Source organism: Phyllostomus hastatus, unplaced genomic scaffold, assembly GCF_019186645.2.
Source record: "Phyllostomus hastatus isolate PE091 unplaced genomic scaffold, TTU_PhHast_1.1 phas_contig_348, whole genome shotgun sequence".
Classification (NCBI taxonomy): domain Eukaryota; kingdom Metazoa; phylum Chordata; class Mammalia; order Chiroptera; family Phyllostomidae; genus Phyllostomus; species Phyllostomus hastatus.
Window position 1 is genome coordinate 1,442,279 of NW_025333860.1, and position 20,987 is coordinate 1,463,265.

General features: G+C 44.0%; 4 protein-coding genes and 1 non-coding gene across 9 annotated transcripts; 1 reads left to right on the forward strand and 4 right to left on the reverse strand.

Annotated features, from left to right (window-relative positions):
- The first annotated feature begins 1,408 nt into the window (after positions 1–1,408).
- TSSK4 (testis specific serine kinase 4) lies at positions 1,409–3,559 on the forward strand. Its single transcript, XM_045841132.1, has 4 exons — positions 1,409–1,633; positions 1,987–2,201; positions 2,596–2,959; positions 3,377–3,559. The coding sequence occupies exons 1-4, from the start codon at positions 1,409–1,411 to the stop codon at positions 3,557–3,559; spliced, it is 987 nt and encodes a 328-aa protein (XP_045697088.1).
- An 893-nt stretch (positions 3,560–4,452) lies between these two features.
- CHMP4A (charged multivesicular body protein 4A) lies at positions 4,453–8,570 on the reverse strand. Its single transcript, XM_045841071.1, has 6 exons — positions 8,473–8,570; positions 6,283–6,432; positions 6,019–6,196; positions 5,480–5,594; positions 5,184–5,319; positions 4,453–4,768 (listed from the first exon to the last, which is right to left on the reverse strand). Exons 1-6 carry the CDS (start codon positions 8,501–8,503, stop codon positions 4,710–4,712), a joined length of 669 nt encoding a protein of 222 aa, XP_045697027.1. The 5' UTR covers positions 8,504–8,570; the 3' UTR covers positions 4,453–4,709.
- On the reverse strand, positions 6,303–10,462 carry LOC123820374 (magnesium-dependent phosphatase 1). Of its 5 annotated transcripts, none has more exons than XM_045841068.1 (8): positions 10,284–10,462; positions 10,109–10,169; positions 9,926–10,036; positions 9,500–9,607; positions 9,303–9,398; positions 9,064–9,222; positions 7,104–7,203; positions 6,303–6,432 (listed from the first exon to the last, which is right to left on the reverse strand). In XM_045841068.1, the coding sequence occupies exons 1-8, from the start codon at positions 10,315–10,317 to the stop codon at positions 6,385–6,387; spliced, it is 717 nt and encodes a 238-aa protein (XP_045697024.1). In that variant the 5' UTR covers positions 10,318–10,462; the 3' UTR covers positions 6,303–6,384. The 5 variants fall into 5 exon arrangements, 3 of the variants coding, with proteins under 3 accessions (XP_045697024.1, XP_045697025.1, XP_045697026.1); XR_006785971.1 differs by lacking the exon at positions 6,303–6,432 and adding an exon at positions 8,473–8,904 and having other exon boundaries at positions 6,976–7,203; XM_045841069.1 differs by lacking the exon at positions 6,303–6,432 and having other exon boundaries at positions 6,976–7,203.
- Positions 10,463–11,382: 920 nt separating this feature from the next.
- NEDD8 (NEDD8 ubiquitin like modifier) lies at positions 11,383–20,855 on the reverse strand. Its single transcript, XM_045841072.1, has 4 exons — positions 20,717–20,855; positions 12,571–12,618; positions 12,318–12,400; positions 11,383–11,732 (listed from the first exon to the last, which is right to left on the reverse strand). Exons 1-4 carry the CDS (start codon positions 20,732–20,734, stop codon positions 11,636–11,638), a joined length of 246 nt encoding a protein of 81 aa, XP_045697028.1. The 5' UTR covers positions 20,735–20,855; the 3' UTR covers positions 11,383–11,635.
- Positions 14,473–14,658, reverse strand: LOC123820532. Its single transcript, XR_006785991.1, has one exon. It is a non-coding gene; the product is annotated as a U2 spliceosomal RNA (small nuclear RNA).
- Positions 20,856–20,987: the final 132 nt, after the last annotated feature.

The window sequence follows — 20,987 nt, forward strand, 5'->3', positions numbered from 1 at the left end:
TGAGCAAGCTTCCTTAAAACAGTTCATCAGTTAAGTCCTGAAGGGAGAGCAGGAGTTTGCCAGACAGAGGGAACAATAAAGGAAAAGCAATTCTGTTTGGTTGGAGCATTGCATATATGTTAGAAGGAAAAACTGGAGAGGTAAGCAGGGTCAAGTCTTGAAGACACAAAAGTATTTGGACTTGATCCTGAGATTAATGGAGCATGTTAAATTGTTTTAAATGGGAATAAAATCAGATTTATGGCTTGGACTTAAGGATGAAGTACAGAGTTTAGGGTCATGGAAGGAAAGGTAAGAGTGCATTTCACCAGCCTGTCTGGGTAGCTAAGTTGGTCAGAGCATCGTCCCAATATGCCAAGGATGTGGGTTTGATCCCTGGTCAGGGCACAAATGAGAATCAACCAATGAAAGCATAAATAAGTGGAACAACAAATCAATGTTTCTCTCTTCCTTAAAAAACCCACTGAATAAAAATTTTTAAAAAGAATGTATTTCAAGGTTAAGAGGTGGAGTCTACGTCTACACCCCTTCAGTACATGATCTTTGTAACCTTGTAATTGTCTTTATATAAAAGTATGGAAGTGATACTTTGTGACTTTGGAACCTGGCTTCAATTGAAAATGCAACTTGTGACTTTTTTTCCTCTTGAAATTCAGTGCCACTATGTGAGGGAACTGAGGCCAGTCAGCTGGTTAGTGAGACCATATGCAGCAGAAATAAACCATCCCAGCTGAGATGAGACCACCTGATGAACCATTCAACTGAGTCTAGCTCAATTTGCCAAAAAGTTATTCTAAGCCAAAAAAGAAAAAAGTATGAATTTTAAAGTTAGACTCCTCAGAACATGCTTTTACAATACCTTGTGATTCTCTTTATTCTCACACTCATGTGTTTCTCATGCTGGATTATAAAATCTAGGGGCACAGGGTCTACTGGCCTTATTACTTATCCCAGTATTCATCACACTGCCTGACACATAGTAGGTACTCAATAAACAGGAATGGTTGTAGGGACCAGATCTATGGACGGATTCTCACCAGACTGCAAAAGGTGCCTCCAGGAATGACTGTTCCAAACTCACTTCATTCTCAAGCCTTGTGGCCAATGGTGGACAGAAGGTGAATTGTGATGCGTGCGGAACATGGGGCCTTGGGAATTCCGTAACCAAGAGGAGAAAGATGTAACAACAGCTACTGGAGACAAAGAATTGCTTCTCCCTTTTCTCTCCTCCAAGTTCCTAGTGAAGAGCAGAACCCATCATCCCAGACTCGTGTGACTACACAGGCAAGCATTTGGAGACTAACTTCACTTTGGTACCCTGGCCCTCAGTGACTCAAGGTGTTGGCTTTCTGAGTAGACAGGAGGCTTTTAAGTAGCAAAGCTCCCTGCTGTCAGCAAGCCCAGCACCATGGGGAAGGGAGACACCCAGGAGGCAGCTCCACCCACCTCAGCCCACCGCTCTGTCATGGAGGAGTATGGTTATGAGGTGGGTAAGGCCGTTGGCAATGGCTCCTATGGGACAGTATATGAGGCTTACTACACAAAGCAGAAGGTCATGGTGGCTGTCAAGATCATCTCAAAGAAGAAGGCCTCTGAAGACTATCTGAACAAGTTCCTGCCCCGTGAGATACAGGTTGGAAAGGGGACTGGAAGAGGGAACTGGTACCAAGCTGCTTAAAGGCTTCTTACAAGGGGTATGGTTAGGAGGGGGGAAGGCCAGAAACCCCCAAACCAGAACTGAATGCCTCAGTAAGCAGCTAGGAAAATTATTTTATATAAATCCAACCTCTTTCCACCCACCCATTCACCTCCAGCCCCTCAAAAAGTGAAAGGGCAAAGTACAGGGTGTGCCCACAGGCCACCAGCTCTCTAGGGTTTGCTCCTGTTGCAAAGTTCTGTGAACGCAGCACTAGGAGAGTAGGAGGGCTGGGAGCACAGCCAGGGTTCTCCCTTCTCAGGTTTGATGGGTCACTGTTCCGGGGCCAGGTAATGAAAGTCCTGCGGCACAAGTACCTCATCAACTTCTATCAGGCCATCGAGACCACATCCCGGGTGTACATAATTCTGGAGCTGGCTCAGGGTGGCGATGTCCTTGAATGGATCCAGCGCTACGGGGCCTGCTCTGAGCCCCTTGCTGGCAAGTGGTTCTCCCAGATGACTCTGGGCATCGCCTACCTGCACAGCAAGGGCATCGTGCACCGGTGAGTATGCTGCCACCCAGACCCCAGTCTGGGCTTTCTAGGGGGTTTTGTGCATGTCTCTATGTCCTGCCCTGCTTTTTCCTCCTTTGACCTCCCTGCTCAGTGTCCAGGCCCACTCACCCACTCTATTTTAGTCACCTGGTCAAGAACATTTAAGTGCCCGCTCTGAGCAGAGCCCTTTACAAAATAATGAACTCCCAGGCCTCCTCAGTTACCATTGTGTCTCTTTTTTGGTCTCTGTTCACAAGCCCATGGTTTTCCTTCCTCTCTGCCTTGGGTCTTCATAATGGCATTTCTCCCATTATGCCTTTCCTCATCTCTAGCCTCTGGCTCTTCAGCTCTGGGTCTAATACTAAGCCCTCTCCCTGACCCCCAGCCTTTCTGCTGCTGGTAGGGACTTAAAGTTGGAGAACCTATTGCTGGACAAGCGGGAGAATGTGAAGATATCGGACTTTGGTTTCGCCAAGATGGTGCCTTCTAACCAGGCTGTGCGTACTAGCCCTTCTTACGGACAAATGAACTGCTTTAACCACCTCAGCCAGACCTACTGTGGCAGCTTTGCTTATGCGTGCCCAGAGATCTTGTTAGGCTTGCCTTACAACCCTTTTCTGTCTGACACCTGGAGCATGGGCGTCATCCTCTACACTCTAGTGGTTGCCCGTCTGCCTTTTGATGACACCAATCTCAAGAAGCTGCTGAAAGAAACTCAGAAGGAGGTCACTTTTCCAGCTAACTTGTCCATCTCCCAGGAGTGCAAGGTGCTGGCTCCCCCAGTAGGACTGAGGCTTCAGGGATGACCCATAGGGAGGGAACCCAGTCTAGGCCTCCCAACTCTGGAGAAGGCTCTTCCTTACCAGAGCCAGCTCACACTCTGGCCCCTGCCCTAGAATAGTGGGAAGGGCTTAAAGGACCAATCACTGGGCCCCACACTTTAGATATGAGTGGTGAGCAGGATTCAACTTCTATCTTTTAGGCCAGAGGGGATTAGGCAAGGCTCTTCCTTCTCTTCCCCTCCAGAGAGTTAAAAGCCTGGCTCTTTAGGATAAAATGGAAGCCACACCCCCTTCTGTCAGAGTGGTGTGATGGGCTATCCTGCTTCTTTCTTAGGTCCCCTGCTCATTGCCTGTGTGGCACAATGGGAGGCTCAGCCAAGACCTCTCTCTCCCCTGCCTTAGAACCTGGTCCTCCAGATACTACGCCAAGCCACCAAGCGTGCCACCATCCTGGACATCATCAAGGATCCCTGGGTGCTCAAGTTCCAGCCTGAGCAACCCACCCATGAGATCAGGCTGCTTGAGGCCATGTGCAAGTCGCCTAGCGTGGCAAACCGTCACCAATCCATGGAAATCAGTATCTGAAAGTGGCTGAGAGGCAGGGGGTTGAGAGAAGAGCAAAGCAGGAGGCGTCGGGCTAAAAATCTTTTATACCAAAAATAAATCTAAGTCTGATTTAGTTTCATGAGCCGGGGTCAAAGACATTCTTTCCTGAAAGGAACCTGAGCAGGTAGATTTCTGCCCAGAGCCTGTAACCAGTGATCTCGACAGCTGTTGAGTCCACAGTGTCCCTCAGTGTAGCTCACACGTGGCTCATGGGAGAGGGAGTGCTCAGATGAACACCTGCTCTAAGGAGCTTCATTATTCTGGCTAAGTACATGTTCATTGTTTTACAACTCTTTGCACTTTAAATGTTCAAGCCATAGGGTAGAGGACCTGGTTGTTTGTTCTTTAAGAAAAGGGTATCAGGCTATGTGAAATATCTTGGTTCCTTTTTCCTCCTCTAAATTTACTATTGAAACAATCCTAGGGAATCGCAGTATCTCATTGCTCCTAGACAGAGAAATGACAGTTCAAACCAAGTCTACTAACTATGGGTTCCAGCTAAGGAAAGTTACTTGCCCCCTTTATCCCTGTATTCTCCCTCCCTGTCCTTGAAAATGGGCTTTGCAAAGAGAAAATGGGCAATAAATCATGAGGCTGTCTTGGCAAAGGCTGACGGGGGGGAAGTGATGAGGGAAGATGCAGAGACAGCTCCACTTCTAGGATAAACAGACTGCAGTTGCCTCAGCCTCAGCACTAGGCAACTCTAGGACAAATCAACTTGAAAGATGAACCTAGAAGGTAAGATATTAGAAACATTTGTTCTGTGTTCCAATGCCCCTTCGTTAGTCCTGTTATTATTCATGGCCTGAAAAAAGGCTCCAAGGACCAGGGGAAGAGTTTCAGGTATAGACAAGGCAGTATAAATACCAGCGTTCAATCTGCTCAATTTTATTGAGGACAAGAGCACTGTAATTGCTAGCAGAAAGAAGGGAGCTCGGAGGCTCCTCCTGCACCAAGGTCCTTTACAGTTGAGCCAGAGATGGGAGGGTAACAAACCCTTTCTCAAGCAAGGCTATACCACCACTCTCAGCAGGGCCTCCCAAAAAGGCTATATTCCTTTAGCTTAGCGCTTGGTACTTAAGGAAAAGAGACCAACGAAGGCAGCATCAGGAAGATATGCCCAGACTCATCAGGATACACAGTCAGCCAACTGCTTTAGTGCTTCTTCATCTTCATCCGCTTTAGAAGCTTTGGGGCAAGGATACCCAGAGAAAGATGTGTTAAGGCCCCAGCACCTTCCAACCATCCCTGCAACAACACTCAGAACCTGCTGAATTTTCTCTCCCCAACAAAGAACCCAAAGGTGTGGCCCTTCTGCTTGTTGAGCTGCTGCTAATCCCATGTCTTTGTGCAACTTAAAAAACAAAAAGGTGCCTGTTTTTCCCAGCATCTGAAACCCTAAACCAGGGCACACAGCTTGCTGAGTGGAGCACAGGCTGGATTTCAGTCCCCACTCCCCTTTAGCCAGGTACTCTTACGCAGTCAGTAACCTGTGAAACCTTTCTGCCTGGTTCCTTTGAGGAACCAGGGGATGAGGAATGATCTCTCCTCATATCTGTCCCATCCTCTCAAGTCCTTAAGATATGAGAACAGCTCTGAATACCTGGCAGTGCAGGCAGATGTGCAGAGGGTACATTGGGCAGATGGACTTGGGGTTCTTCCTCCTTGTCGCCCACATGTAACAACTCCCGGGCCAATTCTTCCTGCTCCAGCTCCTCTAGCTCCTCCAACAGCTCATCCTGGATAGGGGATGACAAGACTGTTCAAGACAAAGAAAGGAAACTTCTGCTCTTAAAAACATACCGCTGTTGGAGTTCCTCCTAAAAATTGCCCCACGAGTCTCCTGGACATTGGTTTTGGCTGGTCCCATGCTTTCTCCAAGACTTCTTGACCAATCACCTCATCCACATCATCTCCAAAGCCCACAGGCCGAGAAATGGCATCCGAGATATGCTGGGCCACCTCCTGCTGTTCTGTGATGTCAGCCATCAGTTCATCCACCTTGTCGATGTCCCTGAGGAAAACATATATAGCCAAGACATCAGGCAACTACCCCCGATTTTCTTGTCTCACATGAATGAAGGGTCTGCCGGTGGCTTTGGACTGATAAATCCATGGCCACCAGATGGAAGATCCCTGGAAAATTGTAACTAGGCAAGTATGGGCTGAGAAATGGCAAGATTCCACACTGGGCAGGGAGTGGGACAGATTGCACTCCGTTCTCTGAAGGGTCTTTACAGATTAGGAAAATCATCTTTCTTTGCTAGAATGCCCCAGCCAGAAAAGAGATATTCTTTCAGAAAGCAAGGAGGCTGAAATGTTGCCACCACAGGTACCTGTACTGTAAATTCACATTGAGAGGTTTTAAGATCCAAAGTACAATACCAAGCTAATAACCCCAGTACTTGGGCCCCCTCTGCCCCTTCCCCCATACCCACATGTCCTGGTAGGCTTTCTTCATGCCACGGGCAGCAAGCTCCATGGTGCGAAGCACTTCTGCGTTGGTGGTGGCATTCTCAATGGCCTCACGCTGAAACTCCAGGGTAGACAATGTCCCATCGGTTTGCGCCAGCTGCTTCTCCAACCTCTTCTTCCTCCTCAAAGCCTGTAGGGCAGCTGACCCAGGCCATACCTTGAACATCAGAGTCAGAAGTCCCTGCTTGGTACCTGGCTCCTCCCTGTTGGTACCTTTCCCCTATTACCTCTCTTGTTCTTGGTCCCATGCTTCTTGGCTGTTTGTAGCTCCTGTTGAATCTTCTGCTCCAGAAACTCCTGTTTCTTGATCAGTATCTTCTCTGTCTCCTTCAGTTTCTGTATTGCCTCTTCAGGGGTTGGTTCCTTCTCCTTCTTCCCTGGAGTCCAATGGACAATGCCCATATTGTGTGAAGAAAAGAAATTAACCACCAATCATGGAGTGCATGCATACTATGTGCTAAGCATTTGACGGTGTTATTCTAGTTCCAAAATGACTCTCTGCAATGAATGTATTATCTTTACAAATGTGAAACTAGGCATGAAGATACTAACATTTTTTGGGTCTAAAATCACAACTAGTAAGAGACTGAGCAGTAATTGAAATGGGGCAACATGACTTGCAAAGCTAGTATTCCTTTGCTATCCAAGCCTGGCTGGAGTTTCAAGTCATTTTCAGTCTTTTTAAAAAGTTTATAGACTCTCTTTTATAAAAGATTTTACGTATTTACTTTTTAGAGAGTGGGAAAGGAGAAAGAGAGGGAGAGAAACATTGATGTGAAAGAGAAACTTTGATCAGCCGCCTCTGATAGGTGCCCTGCCCGGGCACTGAACTCAAAAGCCAGGCATGTGCCCTGACTGGGGATTGAACCAGCGACCTTTTGCTTTGTGGGACAACACGCAACTGAGCCACACCAAGCACATACAGAGCTAGACTTTATTTCTTAGAGGAGTTTTAGGTTCACAGCAAAACTGAGTGGAAGGTACAGAGATTCCCCACATCCCTCCCACACACCCACATACACACAGCCCCTCATTATCACTCCCCCACCAAAGTCCAGTCGCTTTTTATAATCACTGTTCCACTTGCTGTCACAGGAGATACCCAAGGTCCTGACACCACAGGTTCAAACTGAATGAAGTACAGGGGGCTAGAGAAAAAACAAAAAAACTGATCGTATTTTTCATCTTCTGCACTTCAAACAGTTATTTCCCTCCACCCCCCACAACTGATGGCCCTTGCCTGCTTGAAATCCTTCCATACTCTCTACTCCTTATGGATAAAATCCAAAACTTAAAAAAAATTGTTTATTGATTTGAGAGAGGGGTGGGGGGAGGGGGGAGAGAAAGAGAGAGAACCATTAATTTGTTGTTCCACTGATTTATGCATTCATTGGTTGATTCTTGTATGTGCCCTGACCAGGAATTGAACCTGCAACCCCGGCATATCCAGATGACGCTCTAACCAACTGAGCTATCCAGCTAGGGCAAAATTCAAAACTTAAAGAAAATTTTTTTTAATCCTTACCCAAGGATATGCTTATAGAGAAAGAGGAAGGGAGAGAAACATCGGTGGGTTGCCTCCCATATGTGCCCCCACCAGGAATGGAACCCAAAACCTAGGAATGTGTTCTGACCAGGAATCGAACCCAAAACCTTTTTGGTGTATGGGATGATGCTCCAACCAATTGAGCCACTCCACCGGGCCAAAATCCAAAACTTCCCAAATGGGATTTACAAGGTTCTTTTGGCCCTTGCCTACCTCTCCAACTATACTTCCTTTTACTTTCCTCTCCCCTTCAGTGGTAGGTACACTCATGGGGCAACCAGAACTACTCTTTCTTCTAAATATAACCATCCTTTGTCCAGCCTCTGTTTTGCACACACAGTTACCTCTTCCTGGAGTACTTCGATTCTCCACCTGATATACTTTCTAGCCTTCTGGACCCCCAAAAGCTGCTTCTCCTGTGCTCCCCTGGTTTTCAGGAACATCTCCACCATATAGTGCTACACTATACTGTCAATACCAATTTTGCTGGTCTTCCCCCATCGGATGGGAGCTTTGAGAAATCTCCTTTCTTTGTCACTACAGATTCCCTCTTGCCCAGCATCAAGTAAGCACCAATGTTTTGGAAAAAATCTGGAAACTGGTTGTCAAATCTAAACAGTAGGAGCCAGCACAGCACACCACTCCTGTCCCTTCCCCGGCCTCAGCTCTTCCTTCTGGGGTGGAGGAGGGAAGGCTGACACTGCCTGGCTCCCTGAAAGGTGGGCCTCGTGGCACTAGAGGCCTTGCTGGGCCATCATAAGGATTTGCGGTGAAGCCTGTCTCCTGGGTTTCTTCCACGCCAGGGGCCGTAGCCTCTCCCCCACTCCCTGTGGCCAGCGCCTCCCGGCCGACCGGTCTTGCCCCGGCTCACCCCTCCCGAAGAGTCGGCCCAGACCACTCATCGCAACCCTGTCCTCTCCCACCGCGGGCCCACGGCGTCCCGCACACTTCCGCCTTATTCCTGGGAGAGCGCATCTCCTCACTCAGTCACGGGCCTCGGCCAATCCCAGCCTGGGGCACTGCAGTGACATCATCAACAGTCGCCAAGGAGGCCACTTCTACCACGTGATGCCAGCCACCAGCTCCAAATTCACCGCTCCTCGTGAAGGGGATGCTTCTTTTTCAAGTATGAAAAGGCCGCCCCCATCCCGCCTCAAAACCAAGTATTTGTTTCCTGGAAGGAAATGTGCAGGGTAATACACCCCGTTACCTAGGGCCAGTGGAAGATTTAGTTCTTTTATGCCCTTAACAGCTCAGGAGAGAGAGTGAGGATGCCGGGAGCACAAGGGGTTTGCCACAGGTTCTACGGCAGAAATTGATGCAGTTTAATGCCTCACACTCTGGTCTTGGCCCCTCTGGATAGCCAACCCTGATTCACATGCAAGAAAAAAGAACAACCCCACATTGTGGGTAAGATTTCTTCTGTCACACACAAATACACTTTAATAATTTACACATGCACCTGAAAATGCCTTCCTGATTTCCTTCAGTTTTATGCCTCCAATGAGGCTCATCCATAGGACTGGACCTCAGGGTCCAGCTTGGGCCTTTGCAAATGTCTCTAATCCTTGAGTTAGGACTTGAAGACTCATTCCATTCTGGACATGAATGCAGGTAACACCTAGAAAGAAAAAGAGATCTCATTTTATACCTATCCCTCCTAGGCACCCCTTCTCCCCATTTCCCAAATGGTATTCTCACCACTCAGTACCCAGTTTGCTGACGTCTACAATATTCCGCTTCTCATCATCAAAGAACAGCATCTGGGAGAAAGGAACTCCAGTCTTCTGCCGCAGCCTGTGCAAGACAGGGCAGAGAGTAACCACACTGGCTTCTGAGCTCCTCCAGTCTCTCTGCTTTTCTCTTCCCCTGCTTCTACCCTCATCTCCTGCACATACCTCTCAAAGTGTGTGACCTTGCTGCCTGGATAGATTTCCCGCTGAACAAAGTATCTGTCAAGGTCAAAGAGCTCCAGTAGCTGTTTGGCCCCTTCAATTTCACCTGTCCTGCAAAAAGGTATAGTAGATGAGATGAGGAGTGGAGGGCCAGAGCTGCAAGTGAAGTTAAGTATAACCAGGGGTAAATCAACTTGTTTTTCCAGGAGGGGTGGATAGGCTTCCTGGGCCCTTAATTCTACTCCATATCCTTCCTTTCTGACACAGGTGGCCCCAAGCCAATGTTCAAAAAATAAAAGGCACAGGCAGTCATAATTTAACAAATGTACAATACTTGCAAATTTGCACAGCCTAAATTTTGGGAACACGAAAAACCTTATGCATGCATCTGTCAACGTTAGGCTGACAGTTTTTTTCAGTTGCTCTTACCGTGAAGCAGCTGCGACGGGCACCCCAAGCCCCCGAAATCGGTCCAGGACCTCGGGCACCTCTGGGTACAATCGGATGGTCTGGCCTCGCCTATCTCGTACAGTTCCATCGCTGGAGAAGGTGAGAGTGCGCTCAGCTCCAGCCCGACCAGCTTTTTCCCAGTCCTCCCCAGCCCAGCCTCACCTGCTCTTATGGAATGGGGGATCTACATGCGTGTCCACCCAGAATGGCCAGAGCGTGTAATCTGCGAGAGGAAGAAAGGGGAAGGTTCAGCCTGGGAAGCAGGGCCTCGAGAGCTGCAACTGGGGTTTGGAAAAGAAGAGCACCCTACGGAATTCTACACAGTCGGGCCCCTCACCCAGATCGAAGACAGCGAGCTTCGGGAGCTCCATCACCTGCGCCTACAAGTGGCTTGCTAGAGGCGCACGGAAGCGGGGCCTTCTTCAGGGCCATAGAGTGCTCTATACTCAAGGGAGGCTGCGAGGCCGCCGGGCCTGCATTAGAGAAACGGCGGTTAGAGAGTCCTTACGGCGGGCCGCAGCGGTGAGCCTGGGGACTGCACAAGAGCGCCATCTGACGGTGGAAGGGGAAAGGACTGCAGCAAGTACCTACATGTGGTACACGGGACCACAGTGGTCTCCAAGTTCCTCCTTCCTTCACTTCTCTGCTTTTCCTAGCCTCCCCAAACTCTACTAGAGACATCAGGGAAAGAAGCTCTTTCCTCTGGCACTCGTCTCTCATTTCACCTTACACACCTAAGTCACCCACCATAGCTTGTGTCATTCCTCAATCTTTTTTTTTTTTTTTTTAAATTTATGGATTTTCAGAGGGGGAAACATCAATTTGTTGTTACGCTTATTTATGCATTCACTGGTTGCTTCTTGCATGTGCCCTGGAGATCAAAACCGCATCCTTGGTGTGTCATGACATCCCTCTAAGCAACTGAGCTGCTGGGCCAGAGCTCCTCACCCAAACTGTGTACCAGCACCTTTCCAGTGTGTAGAGCCCAGACCCTTCAGCTATATTCCAGCCATAAAGAATATGGTATCTGTAAAACCCTTCTGGACTTTCTCAAATCAGGTCCAAATGTCCAGCAGGACCACAATGAGACTTTGCTCTCCTGGTTTCTACCACCCATGTCAGTTGTATGATAATACATGTGTAACAACCAATTTGGGGAAAGGATTGATCTGTATTGTTTGCCAATTTCTATAAATATTCCCACCTACCATGGTCAATTACTTAACATGGGGTTGGAAGGAGATACCAATAATTAGGTCTCATGAACTGGTAAGAGCTGAATCGAGTACACCACTGCCACTGAGCCTGGTAATCATTCAAAGGACATTTCCCTTCCATTGTCCTACTCCTTCAGTCTGTTGTAAGTAGGTGTGCATTTGGTCCATTCTGATTTGTCATATTTGTGCAACAGAAGAAAGATTCCAAGAGGCCAAGAATCTTTTACATTTTATTTTATTGAGAACCAGAGAGGGTAGCACATAGGTCTGCAAACTAAAACCCAATAGCCAGCAAGGGCCCTTTGGGCCAGAAACACTGCATCCTGAGGTCGTCACAGTCTCCCACCAGTAGACACACAAGACTGGGCATCCAGGAGAGGGGGCAGTCACTCTGGTGTCCCAGAGACTGATAGGATGTATGATGCCTCATTACGAGGAACAGGGTAAAGAGGTAAAATAGAGAGAGGGTCCATCACTGCCTAAGACCACCTCCTCCTCTTAGTGCCAACACCAGATGGAGGACTGAACCACCTAGGATTTTATAATCAGCTGCTGTCTTCTCATCATTCCTGCAGGAAAAGGAGGCACAAAAAGGGTTAGAAAGATCATGTCGAATAGGGCTCTTAACCTGGGTCTCATGGATCTTTCTGAGGGTCTATGAATTCAGATGACAAAAAAAATTACATCTTTATTTTTACTAACCACAAATTGAAATCTGGTTATTTCTTTAAATTTTGAAGATAGGCAAAAACCACAGTGGTACAAGCAATATGGGTAACCTATTAATAACAGAAATTAAATATTTTCATACCATATTACAATTGTTTGTAGGTATCTTGAAAATATTTCAAAATTATGGTAGTATTTGGTCCACCATTCAATATTAATGTACTAATAAAAAAGCACATATATTACAAATTTGCCTTTTTAGTATTTTGATAACTGTATCTCAATATAATTAGTTTCTTCTGTAATTTGATGTATTTTATTTTATGTCTGCTAAAATATTATTCTGAGAGGGGGTTCATAGGCTTTACTAAATTGACAAAGGATGTAGGCCACCAATAAAAAGAAGCAAGCCCGATCCATCTCCAGGATCTGCTCCCTCATCTTCACAAGAGAATGCCACACCCTCATTCCCATTCCAAACTCACATCTGTTTACCACTGTAGATGAGCCGCTGCTGCTGTGGGGGGATTCCCTCTTTCTCTTCCACACGTTCCTTGATTCGCTCCACCTTTAGAGGTACAAGGAGTCAGGGGCTACTCATGGTAGGTAGGGGTAGGATCATGGAAGTGGAAAGAACAGAGCTACGCAGATAGCATGAAAGCAAAGAACTAAGTTCATCAGCATATCCAAACAAATGTACATGTAGGGAGATAGGCATGAAGAGGTATTGGGGATTACCTTGTCTGTGGGTTCAATGTCAATCTCAATCTCCTTCCCGGTCAGCGTCTGAAACAGGCAAAGATTTCATGAATCCTACAGCCCAATATACAGTTTATCTTCTAGGTAAAATGTCCTGCCATGCCTGGTGTGGCTCAGCCGACTGAGCACTGGGCTGCGTCCCAAAGGGTCGCCAGTTCGATTCTTAGTCAGGGCACATGCCTAGGCTGTGCAAGAGGCAATCACACATTGATGTTTCTCTCCCTCTCCTCCCTCCCTTCCCCTCTCTCTAAAAATAAGTAAATAAAATCTAAAAAAAAAAAAAAAAGTCCTGTCCTGGTCTCTGGGGATCTACTATCTTCTGAGAGAGGCACATTCTTGGCAAAGCTGCTTTGAAGAATCAGAAGGCTTCGACCACACCTGTATTCATCAAACATTTTTTCGCTCTGGACTAGTTTGAGAGGGTAAGACTCTGAGAACCATTTGACCTTACTCCCCCAGGTCATTTCACAATTCCCACCCCCTAGAATCCATGAAAGCACTGGTACTCCTTTGCTTGAGACAGCAGTGAGAGATGTTCTAAAGAAAGCATTCCTTTGAGTCAGAAGGACTTTGCTTTCTATACCAACGATAGAAATTAATATTCAGATAATTTAAAGAATTTTCGAGGATATCAGAGATCGCCTCTGACCAAGCTTCTCCCGTATCTTCTCCGGACTTTGATGTAAATCCTAAACTGCAGTTCTGGTCTTCTTCCATAGGCTAAGGGCTGCTGGTGTCCAAACACAACATGCTGACTGTACACTTTAAAATGCTGTGCTCCATTCAGTCTAATCTCTCATACATACTTGCTCTGAAAGCTTGTATCTATACCAGTCTACAGTAATCAAGACCACAAACACACAATGCATGGTCCAGTTTAGGGGCATTTCTTTCCTTTTACTGTATCCCTTTTTGTCATACCCTTCACCACTTTTTCTCAAACCTTCAAAGACCCTTTAAAATAAGATTGATGAGTTGTCCCCAATGCACTTTAATACCTCTTAAAGCTAGTTGTTTAAGTTTCTAACTCTCCAACTTCCTTAAGGACGGAGACTGTTCTAGTTGAAGCACAAAGCATAATATTTGACATATAAGCAATAAAAAATATTTGTGGGAGGGCTGAATACACTGATGATTATGTTATAATCACAGCCAACATTTACTGAACACTTTACAAGAATCAGAAACCGGGCTGAGTGTCTTACATATATCAATACAGTTAATCCTTGCTAGTATTTCTGATATGAACTATTACTATCACCAATTTATAGATGAGAAAAATGGGGCTTGGGCAGGTTAACAAGTGTGACTATGGAATCAAAAGGAGGGTGTGGATCTAAACACAGACTCTCCGGCCTGAGCTCTTAGCTCTGGACTTAGTACTGCCTACATTGGACTGATCTAGAACTGAGACTCAATCTATGCTCTTGTGGTAAGTTCATAAATAACACATTGTGTCTACTTATGGTGTTCACACAGACCAGCATGAAGAAAGTGTTTAGGGCCTAACTTTTCAAATACGAGAATGGTTTAGTCCTAATATATAGTATTTCCAAAAATGCATGAGCAACTCCTTTGGCTTTACCTGTTTGGATGCAAAAGAATAAATTACAACAATGACTCTCAGGTTTCTACCCCAACCCAAGCTGGAATAATGTGTGAACATTTCCTGTAGTCTATGATAAAATGAGAAAAACACTGACAGCAATGAGATTTTCATGAAGCTAAATATATTCAGGTGTTAAAATGTCTTTTTGTGAAACAACAGTAAAAATATTCGGTAACTTCTTTTAGGTCCTTTCCTGACAAAATGAAAAGTATGCAATTCTGTGTTGTACAAAAATTATTTCACTTCATTGATTGCAATACTTTTTGGGGAGCAGGAGGTGCTGTTCCCAGAAATATTGCAATACTGGGTCGATGTGTGGAGTGGGTGAAGCAAGCTCCTACTCCATCTCCTGGCTCCAAAAATCCATTTAATATATTGTTATTGGATAGAGGATGTGTCAGATATTAAATTGAGACCAGATACTACACTTGATCTCAGCCAAAAGGCTGAGGAGCAATAGATCATAATACTTTAAATGCAAAGACTCTTTGACCAGATACTTCTATTTACAGGAAAGTAAATTAGAGGAAAAACTTGGGCATCTCAATGAGGAACATGTACACCTTTTGTAAAAGCAGAACACTGGAAATAACTTAATGTCTAATAATAAGAAAACTATTAAACTATGGTATATTCACAGAATGATATATTTGTTATGCGACAATTTATACACTAAAATGGAAAGCTCTAAAGAATGTATAATTATTTATTATTTTCTATATGAAGACATATGTATATGCACAGAAGAAAGGATTAAAAGTATACATATCTCACTCTGGCTGGTGTGGCTCAGTGGATTGAGCGCCAGCTCGCAAACCAAAGGGTCACTGATTTGATTCTCAGTCAGGACACATGACTGGGTTGCGTGCCAGGTCCCTGGTGTGGGGTACATGAGAGGCAACCACACATTGATGCTTCCCTCCTTCTCTTTCTCCCTCCCTTCCCCTCTCTCTAAAAATAAATACATAAAATCTTTAAAAGTATATATACATATCTCTTGTAACAGTGGTTATGTTTGAGAAGGGGAGTGGTACTGAATGGAGGGTTTATCAAGGGTAACTCTCCCTTTATCTGTACTACTTAAATTTCTAATAACAATCATTTATCACATGAATATTAATAAACAGATATTTATTCATTCTGATTTAATTATAGAAAATTTTAAAGAGTAAAAAGATTCTAAGAGAAGGCATAGAACGGTTCTCCCAAGAGTAAAATGCTTGGACCTTATGACATCTAAAAAAAATAATTGGTTTGTAAAAATTTAAAACTCAGGAGTGACCCTCTGTTTCTGAAACTGACTGCAGAAGCCCATGAATGTATCCAGAAAGCAATCTGGTCTCTCAGCAACAACACTTTTGGAAAATAATCATGACTATGTATAAAAATATACCCTTAACACTGGCCATTTAGCCTTTTGATACTGAAAAACTAGAAACACAAACTAAATTATCAAACAATTGAGGGTTAAATAAATTATAGTACAAACACAGGGAAAATCACACAGTCCTCAATGTCTAAAATAATGGTATAATTCCAATCTTGTATTTAAAAAAAAAAACAAAAACAAACAACAAAAACCCTCAAATATTGTTTCTGCTTTCAAAAAAGTTGGGAAGGATATATACATCAGTACTTTTGAGTTGTGAGGTTATAGATACTTTAATTATATTATTTGTACTTTTCTGTATCTTCCATTTTATATACCATGAGTACATTGTAATGAGAAAAAAATATTTTTAAAACAAAGTTCTTGAGTCCTGGCTGGGCGGCTCAGTTATTTGGAGTACTGTCCTGTACACCAAAAGGTTACGGGTTCACTCCCCAGTCAGGGCACACACATAGGCTGTAGGTTTGATCCCAGGTTGGGGCACTGTGGGAGGCAACTGACCGATGTTTCTCTCTCACATTTCAAGTATTCAGTAGCCCATGTGGTTAATGGTCACTACACCGGACACTGCTTAAGCATTCCAGCCTAAACAACAATAAAATAAGAATATCCCCATTTTGTAACCTCCAATGAAATAATAGATCCAAGATCATGGAAAGTAAAAGAACCTAACAGAAGTACACACCATACCTCTACTTATGAATTATTTTCATACATGAACACACAGAAAAGACTAATCAAGCCTCAAGATCTTATTACCAATTCACAAGAAAAACAGGTTGGAGAGGAATGTATTAAAGACAACACGGAGATATAACCAGGAAATCCAAACCATACAAAATTCTATGGGACAAACGCCACAGTTTATTCGACAAGAAAAAAATAGAGAAAAGGGTGCATTATAGATATAAAGAGGCTTAAAATACATATCAACCAATTGCAATGTATGATCTTAGTTGGCTCCAGGTTCAAACTAACTGTAAAAAATAAGTGAGACTATAGGGTAAATTTGATGACAGTTAGAAATCATTGTTAATATTTTTTCATTTTTATTTTATTTTTAGAGAGAGGGGAAGGGAGGGAGAAAGAGAGGGAGAAAAACATCACTGTGTGGCTGCCTCTTGCACACCCCCCAGGGGACCTGGCCAACACCCCACACATGTGCCCTGACTGGGAATCAACCAGAGACCCCTTGGTTCACAGGCCAGCACTCATTTCACTGAGCCACACCAGCCAGGGCTCACTGTTAATATTTTAGGTGTGATAATAATGGTTATTTTAGAAAAAGGGAGTGATTTTCAATAGCTAAATACTGAAACATGTATGAGTAATATAAGCTGCGATTTGTTTCATAAAACATGAGGTAACGAGAGTTGGTGAGTATAAATAGGATTGCCCATGAAATGATAGCTTTTGAAGCTGGGTAAAGGGTCTTTCTCTGTACTGTTGTATATGTTTGGAATTGTCCATAATTAAAAAGTAACTAAACAATTTTAAAAGATATTCTTGATATATCATGTGGTGACTGCAGATACTAGGCTTCTTCCCTCAGATCTGCTCCTTGTGACCCAGGAATGCATTCAATGCTAGTTAATAAGTCTATGATGAACCTCAGTCCAACATACTGCTTTAGGCACTGGAGGGGATATAAAAGAAATTATGTGATCCAGCTTTTGCCAACAATCTTTTTCAAGTGAAGATTTACAACCAAGAAACAATGACCCATACAACTAATAGAACCAACCTATACAGTAAACAAGGAAGTGCCATATTGAGTGTTATTTATTGTCCAAATACAAGATGCAATGACAAAGTGCCATGATGAATAAAAATATATGCTAATTAATTTTACACCCTCTATCATAGCTAAAATAAAAATGACTGACATGACTAAAAGTTAGCAAGGGTGCAAAGCACCTGGAATGTTCATCATTGCAGGTGGGAATGTAAAATGGAACAACCCCTTAGAGAACTGTTTGGCAGTTTCTTTTAAAGCCACATATATCTACCACATGATGCACTAATTCCATTCCTAGGTATTTATTCAAAGGAAAAACCTGTGTCCACAAAAAGCCTTGTATAACAATGTTCACAGAAGCCTTACTCATAATGACCAGAAAATGAAAACAAGCAAAATGTCCATCAACAGGAGAATGGATAAACAAATTGTGATATAGCTATTCAATGGAATACTGCTTCATTGTAAGGTACAGACACACTCAACAACAGACATAATACTGAGTGAAATAAGTCAGACACAAAATGTTATGTTGCATAATTACATTCATATGAAGTTCTAAAATAAGCAAAACTGACCTATGGAAACTTTCAGAGGGTATGAGTGAAAATATTCTATGGAATACTACTAAGCCACAAAAAAGAAAATCTTACCCTTTGCAACACCATGGATGGACCTGGAGAACATTATGCAAAGTGAAATAAGCCAGTCAGAGAAAGACAGATACCATATGATTTCACTTGTATGTGGAAACTAATAACAAACTGAACTAACAAGCAAAACAGAGACAGACTCATAGACAAAGAGCAGGCTGACAGTTCTGGGGTGAGGGATGGCAGGAAGACCCAGCAAAAAGGAAAAAGGAGTCATGTATATGGATAACAGTGGTGACTGCAGGGGGAAGGGGAGTATAAGGGGAATAAATGGTAATGGAAAAAAATTTTGTTTAATGTTTTAGATCTTATGGTTACATGAGTAGGTACTGTGGTAAAGAAAATCACTAAACTGAAGCCTTAAGAACTTTGTTTCATTCCATGTTTAAAGAAAGAAAAACTTGAATGAGAAAAATGGTGTTTAGATAGTACAGACAATTGCCCAAAGTAATCTGCTAAGAGTGTACCAGTGCAGCACCTGGGGTAAGAGAGCAATATGATGAAAAAGAAGTTTAAAAGAAGATCTGTACACTATGATATTGTATATCATGCCTTGGTTTAGACTCTAAACTTTAGAAGGGGTATGGCCATACGAAAACCTGGTTGGAGGTATCACACAGAAATAAAGACATAAGTTAATGAGACCCAAGATCAGAATAAGGGTACTGAAAATCAAGCAAAACAAACAAACAAACAAACAAAAAACAGTATCAAAGGAAAAATTAGAGAAAAATGACTCTAAAGAACCAAGTTCCAGATACCTGGTAGATTTTCAGGATCAATATATAAGATGAGTACTGGGGAGATGACTTAAGACAGAAGATGATATATTTAACTTCAGAACAATGATGCATCAAGAGAAGATTTAAGTCAGAAGGACTTGTAAAGGATTGCAGAGAGAGCTATGGAAGTAGTTAAGAGGAAAGAAGTTCTGCCAATAAAACCTATCATTTATATAATAATTAACAGCTACTAATCATGTTCATATGTATTTAACATATAGAGAAATTCAGCAAACAACAACAAAAAAAAAAAGAGAGACAGACAGACGACAGAGAAACCTGTTTAAAAGCAGAAAGGAAAGTGTTCCAGAAGAGACTGACGATTTTAGAGAAGTACTAAATAGAAGTGAATTCAAAGAGACAAAATCTAGAACCTTGCTACTCAGGCAGCGTCGGCATCATGTTAGAAATGCAGAATCTCAGGTCCCATCCCAGACCCACTTAATGTTAGAATCAGTAATTTTACAAGGTCCTCAGGTAATCCTTAAGTACTTTTGAGTTGAGAAGCCCATTTACGACACAGGTGTTTAAACTGCAGATCTCAATCATCAGTGGCTTATGAAGTCAACTTGGAATAGAATTGTAAATGTCAGAGCACATCACCCATAGTGTTTCTGTGTATGTATGGAGGTAAAATTTTTTAGTGTAGATTGGGATTTTTTAAAAAGTTTACAAAACATTGAACACCAAGTATAGTAATAACCTGTTCTTTGGACTAAGAAAGTACTAAGGGGACACAAGAAACCTTATTCATTGAAAAGAAGATAAAAGAATTCATCTGCTAGTGTTCCTCACACTTTTTCAACAGTGACCCACACTAAGAAATACATAGAAACTAGTAACACATACGCGCGTGTAATATACACATAAAATGAAACAATTCACAAAACACCCTTACCCAGAAGTATACCCTGATATTTCTATTTTCCTTTTTTTTTAATGTTGCTCGAAACCCATTGAACCGTTAAACTGATTTCATAATTAGTAACTCTTATAGGTCACTATTCAAAGTTTGAAAAACAATGGCATTTGGCCATGCTGTTTGGCCTCAATCCTTGGCTAAGAGATTGATTGGAAGTGAAGAGGTTAAGAATGGCTATTACGTATGGTAAATAAAATAAGGAGCTGATGAAATAACGCGACTTACTGAGCAGTAAAGAAACCAAACTAATATTGCACTGTATCAATTAAAAAATCAGGTTTTTGTAGCAGATAAGGCTAATAAGGGTCGGGAATTGAAGAACCACGTAAGTTGAGATGGGGCTGAAGGAAATACTGCTACTACCAAGAACTAGGGCCCTGGTAACCTACCTGTTTCAGTGAAGGAAATGAGAGTGGTCCAGAATGCCTGGCTCAGAAAGGGAGGTGCTGACTGAACACACTCCTAACTTTGGTTCTTGAAGGCTGCCTGAGATACTACATCTTGGCGACAACCAGCAAAGGCTTACAGTCTAGCCTCTGTAGCCCCGCCCCCCCCGCCCCCCCCGCCCCCCCCCCGCCCCCCCCCCATGCTAACGTTTCTGTGCTGTGCTCAGAGGCAGCCTGTGTTAGGGGCTGGGAGAAACAGGAAACCTGCGCACTGAGACTCGGGATCAGAGGTTATTCCAAGAACCTAAGAGAGAGTGGAGCCAAGCTGCTGCTAGGCCTCCCTGACAGTGAGGGTTCGAATACATCGGGAACCGGGACAAAAGAGGCCTCCTTCTGGGGCATGGCACTGTTCTGACGAGAAAGCAGGAATGGCAGCAACCCTGTAGTCGTTCGGCAGAGCCACCCCCCAGCAATCAAAGACCTCTTCGTGTCCCCCTACTTCCCATCACCCCTCGCGCAGAGCCCTGAGGCTGTCATCGCCCTCCAGGCTCGGGAAAGGCGTGGTTTCCCTTCCCCGCTTCTCCCGTAAGGTACAGAAGCCAGCCCAGTACCACTGCATCTTGGCAAAGCTGGAGGTGCTCCCACCTTCACTTTGATTAGCATCTTCTTCCAAGATGTAGGCTGCACACAGATAAATTGCCGCTTCCACCGGTGCGGTCTCCACTGCCGCTCTCCTGCACTACGCCTGTGGGAGTCACTTCTTCTTCCGGGTCACTGTCTGGCTCCACCCCCTTTTTATCCCGGGGTTCCAGAAAGGCTGAGAAATGCTCCGGCGTTTCGTTTCAGTGGCGTTGTAAAGAGAAAGAAGGCTGTCCGCTTAGTTACAGCAGAGAAGACTCTTCCGCGATCCTGAGAG

Coding starts and splice junctions, on each gene's coding strand:
- CHMP4A (XM_045841071.1), bottom strand. CDS start 8,503: ATGAGTGGTCTGGGCCGACTCTTCGGGAGGG. Junction 6,433..8,472: donor GGGCCGACTCTTCGGGAGGG/GTGAGCCGGGGC, acceptor ATTGGACTCCAG/GGAAGAAGGAGAAGGAACCA. Junction 6,197..6,282: donor TGGGACCAAGAACAAGAGAG/GTAATAGGGGAA, acceptor GGCCTGGGTCAG/CTGCCCTACAGGCTTTGAGG.
- NEDD8 (XM_045841072.1), bottom strand. Junction 12,401..12,570: donor ACATTGAACCCACAGACAAG/GTAATCCCCAAT, acceptor GTACCTCTAAAG/GTGGAGCGAATCAAGGAACG. Junction 11,733..12,317: donor ATCTACAGTGGTAAACAGAT/GTGAGTTTGGAA, acceptor CTTTTCCTGCAG/GAATGATGAGAAGACAGCAG.
- TSSK4 (XM_045841132.1), top strand. CDS start 1,409: ATGGGGAAGGGAGACACCCAGGAGGCAGCTCCACCCACCTCAGCCCAC. Junction 1,634..1,986: donor TCCTGCCCCGTGAGATACAG/GTTGGAAAGGGG, acceptor TTCCGGGGCCAG/GTAATGAAAGTCCTGCGGCA. Junction 2,960..3,376: donor CCATCTCCCAGGAGTGCAAG/GTGCTGGCTCCC, acceptor CCCCTGCCTTAG/AACCTGGTCCTCCAGATACT.
- LOC123820374 (XM_045841068.1), bottom strand. CDS start 10,317: ATGGAGCTCCCGAAGCTCGCTGTCTTCGATCTGG. Junction 9,608..9,925: donor CCCGTCGCAGCTGCTTCACG/GTAAGAGCAACT, acceptor ACCTTTTTGCAG/GACAGGTGAAATTGAAGGGG. Junction 7,204..9,063: donor AATCAGGAAGGCATTTTCAG/GTGCATGTGTAA, acceptor TTTTTTCTCTAG/CCCCCTGTACTTCATTCAGT.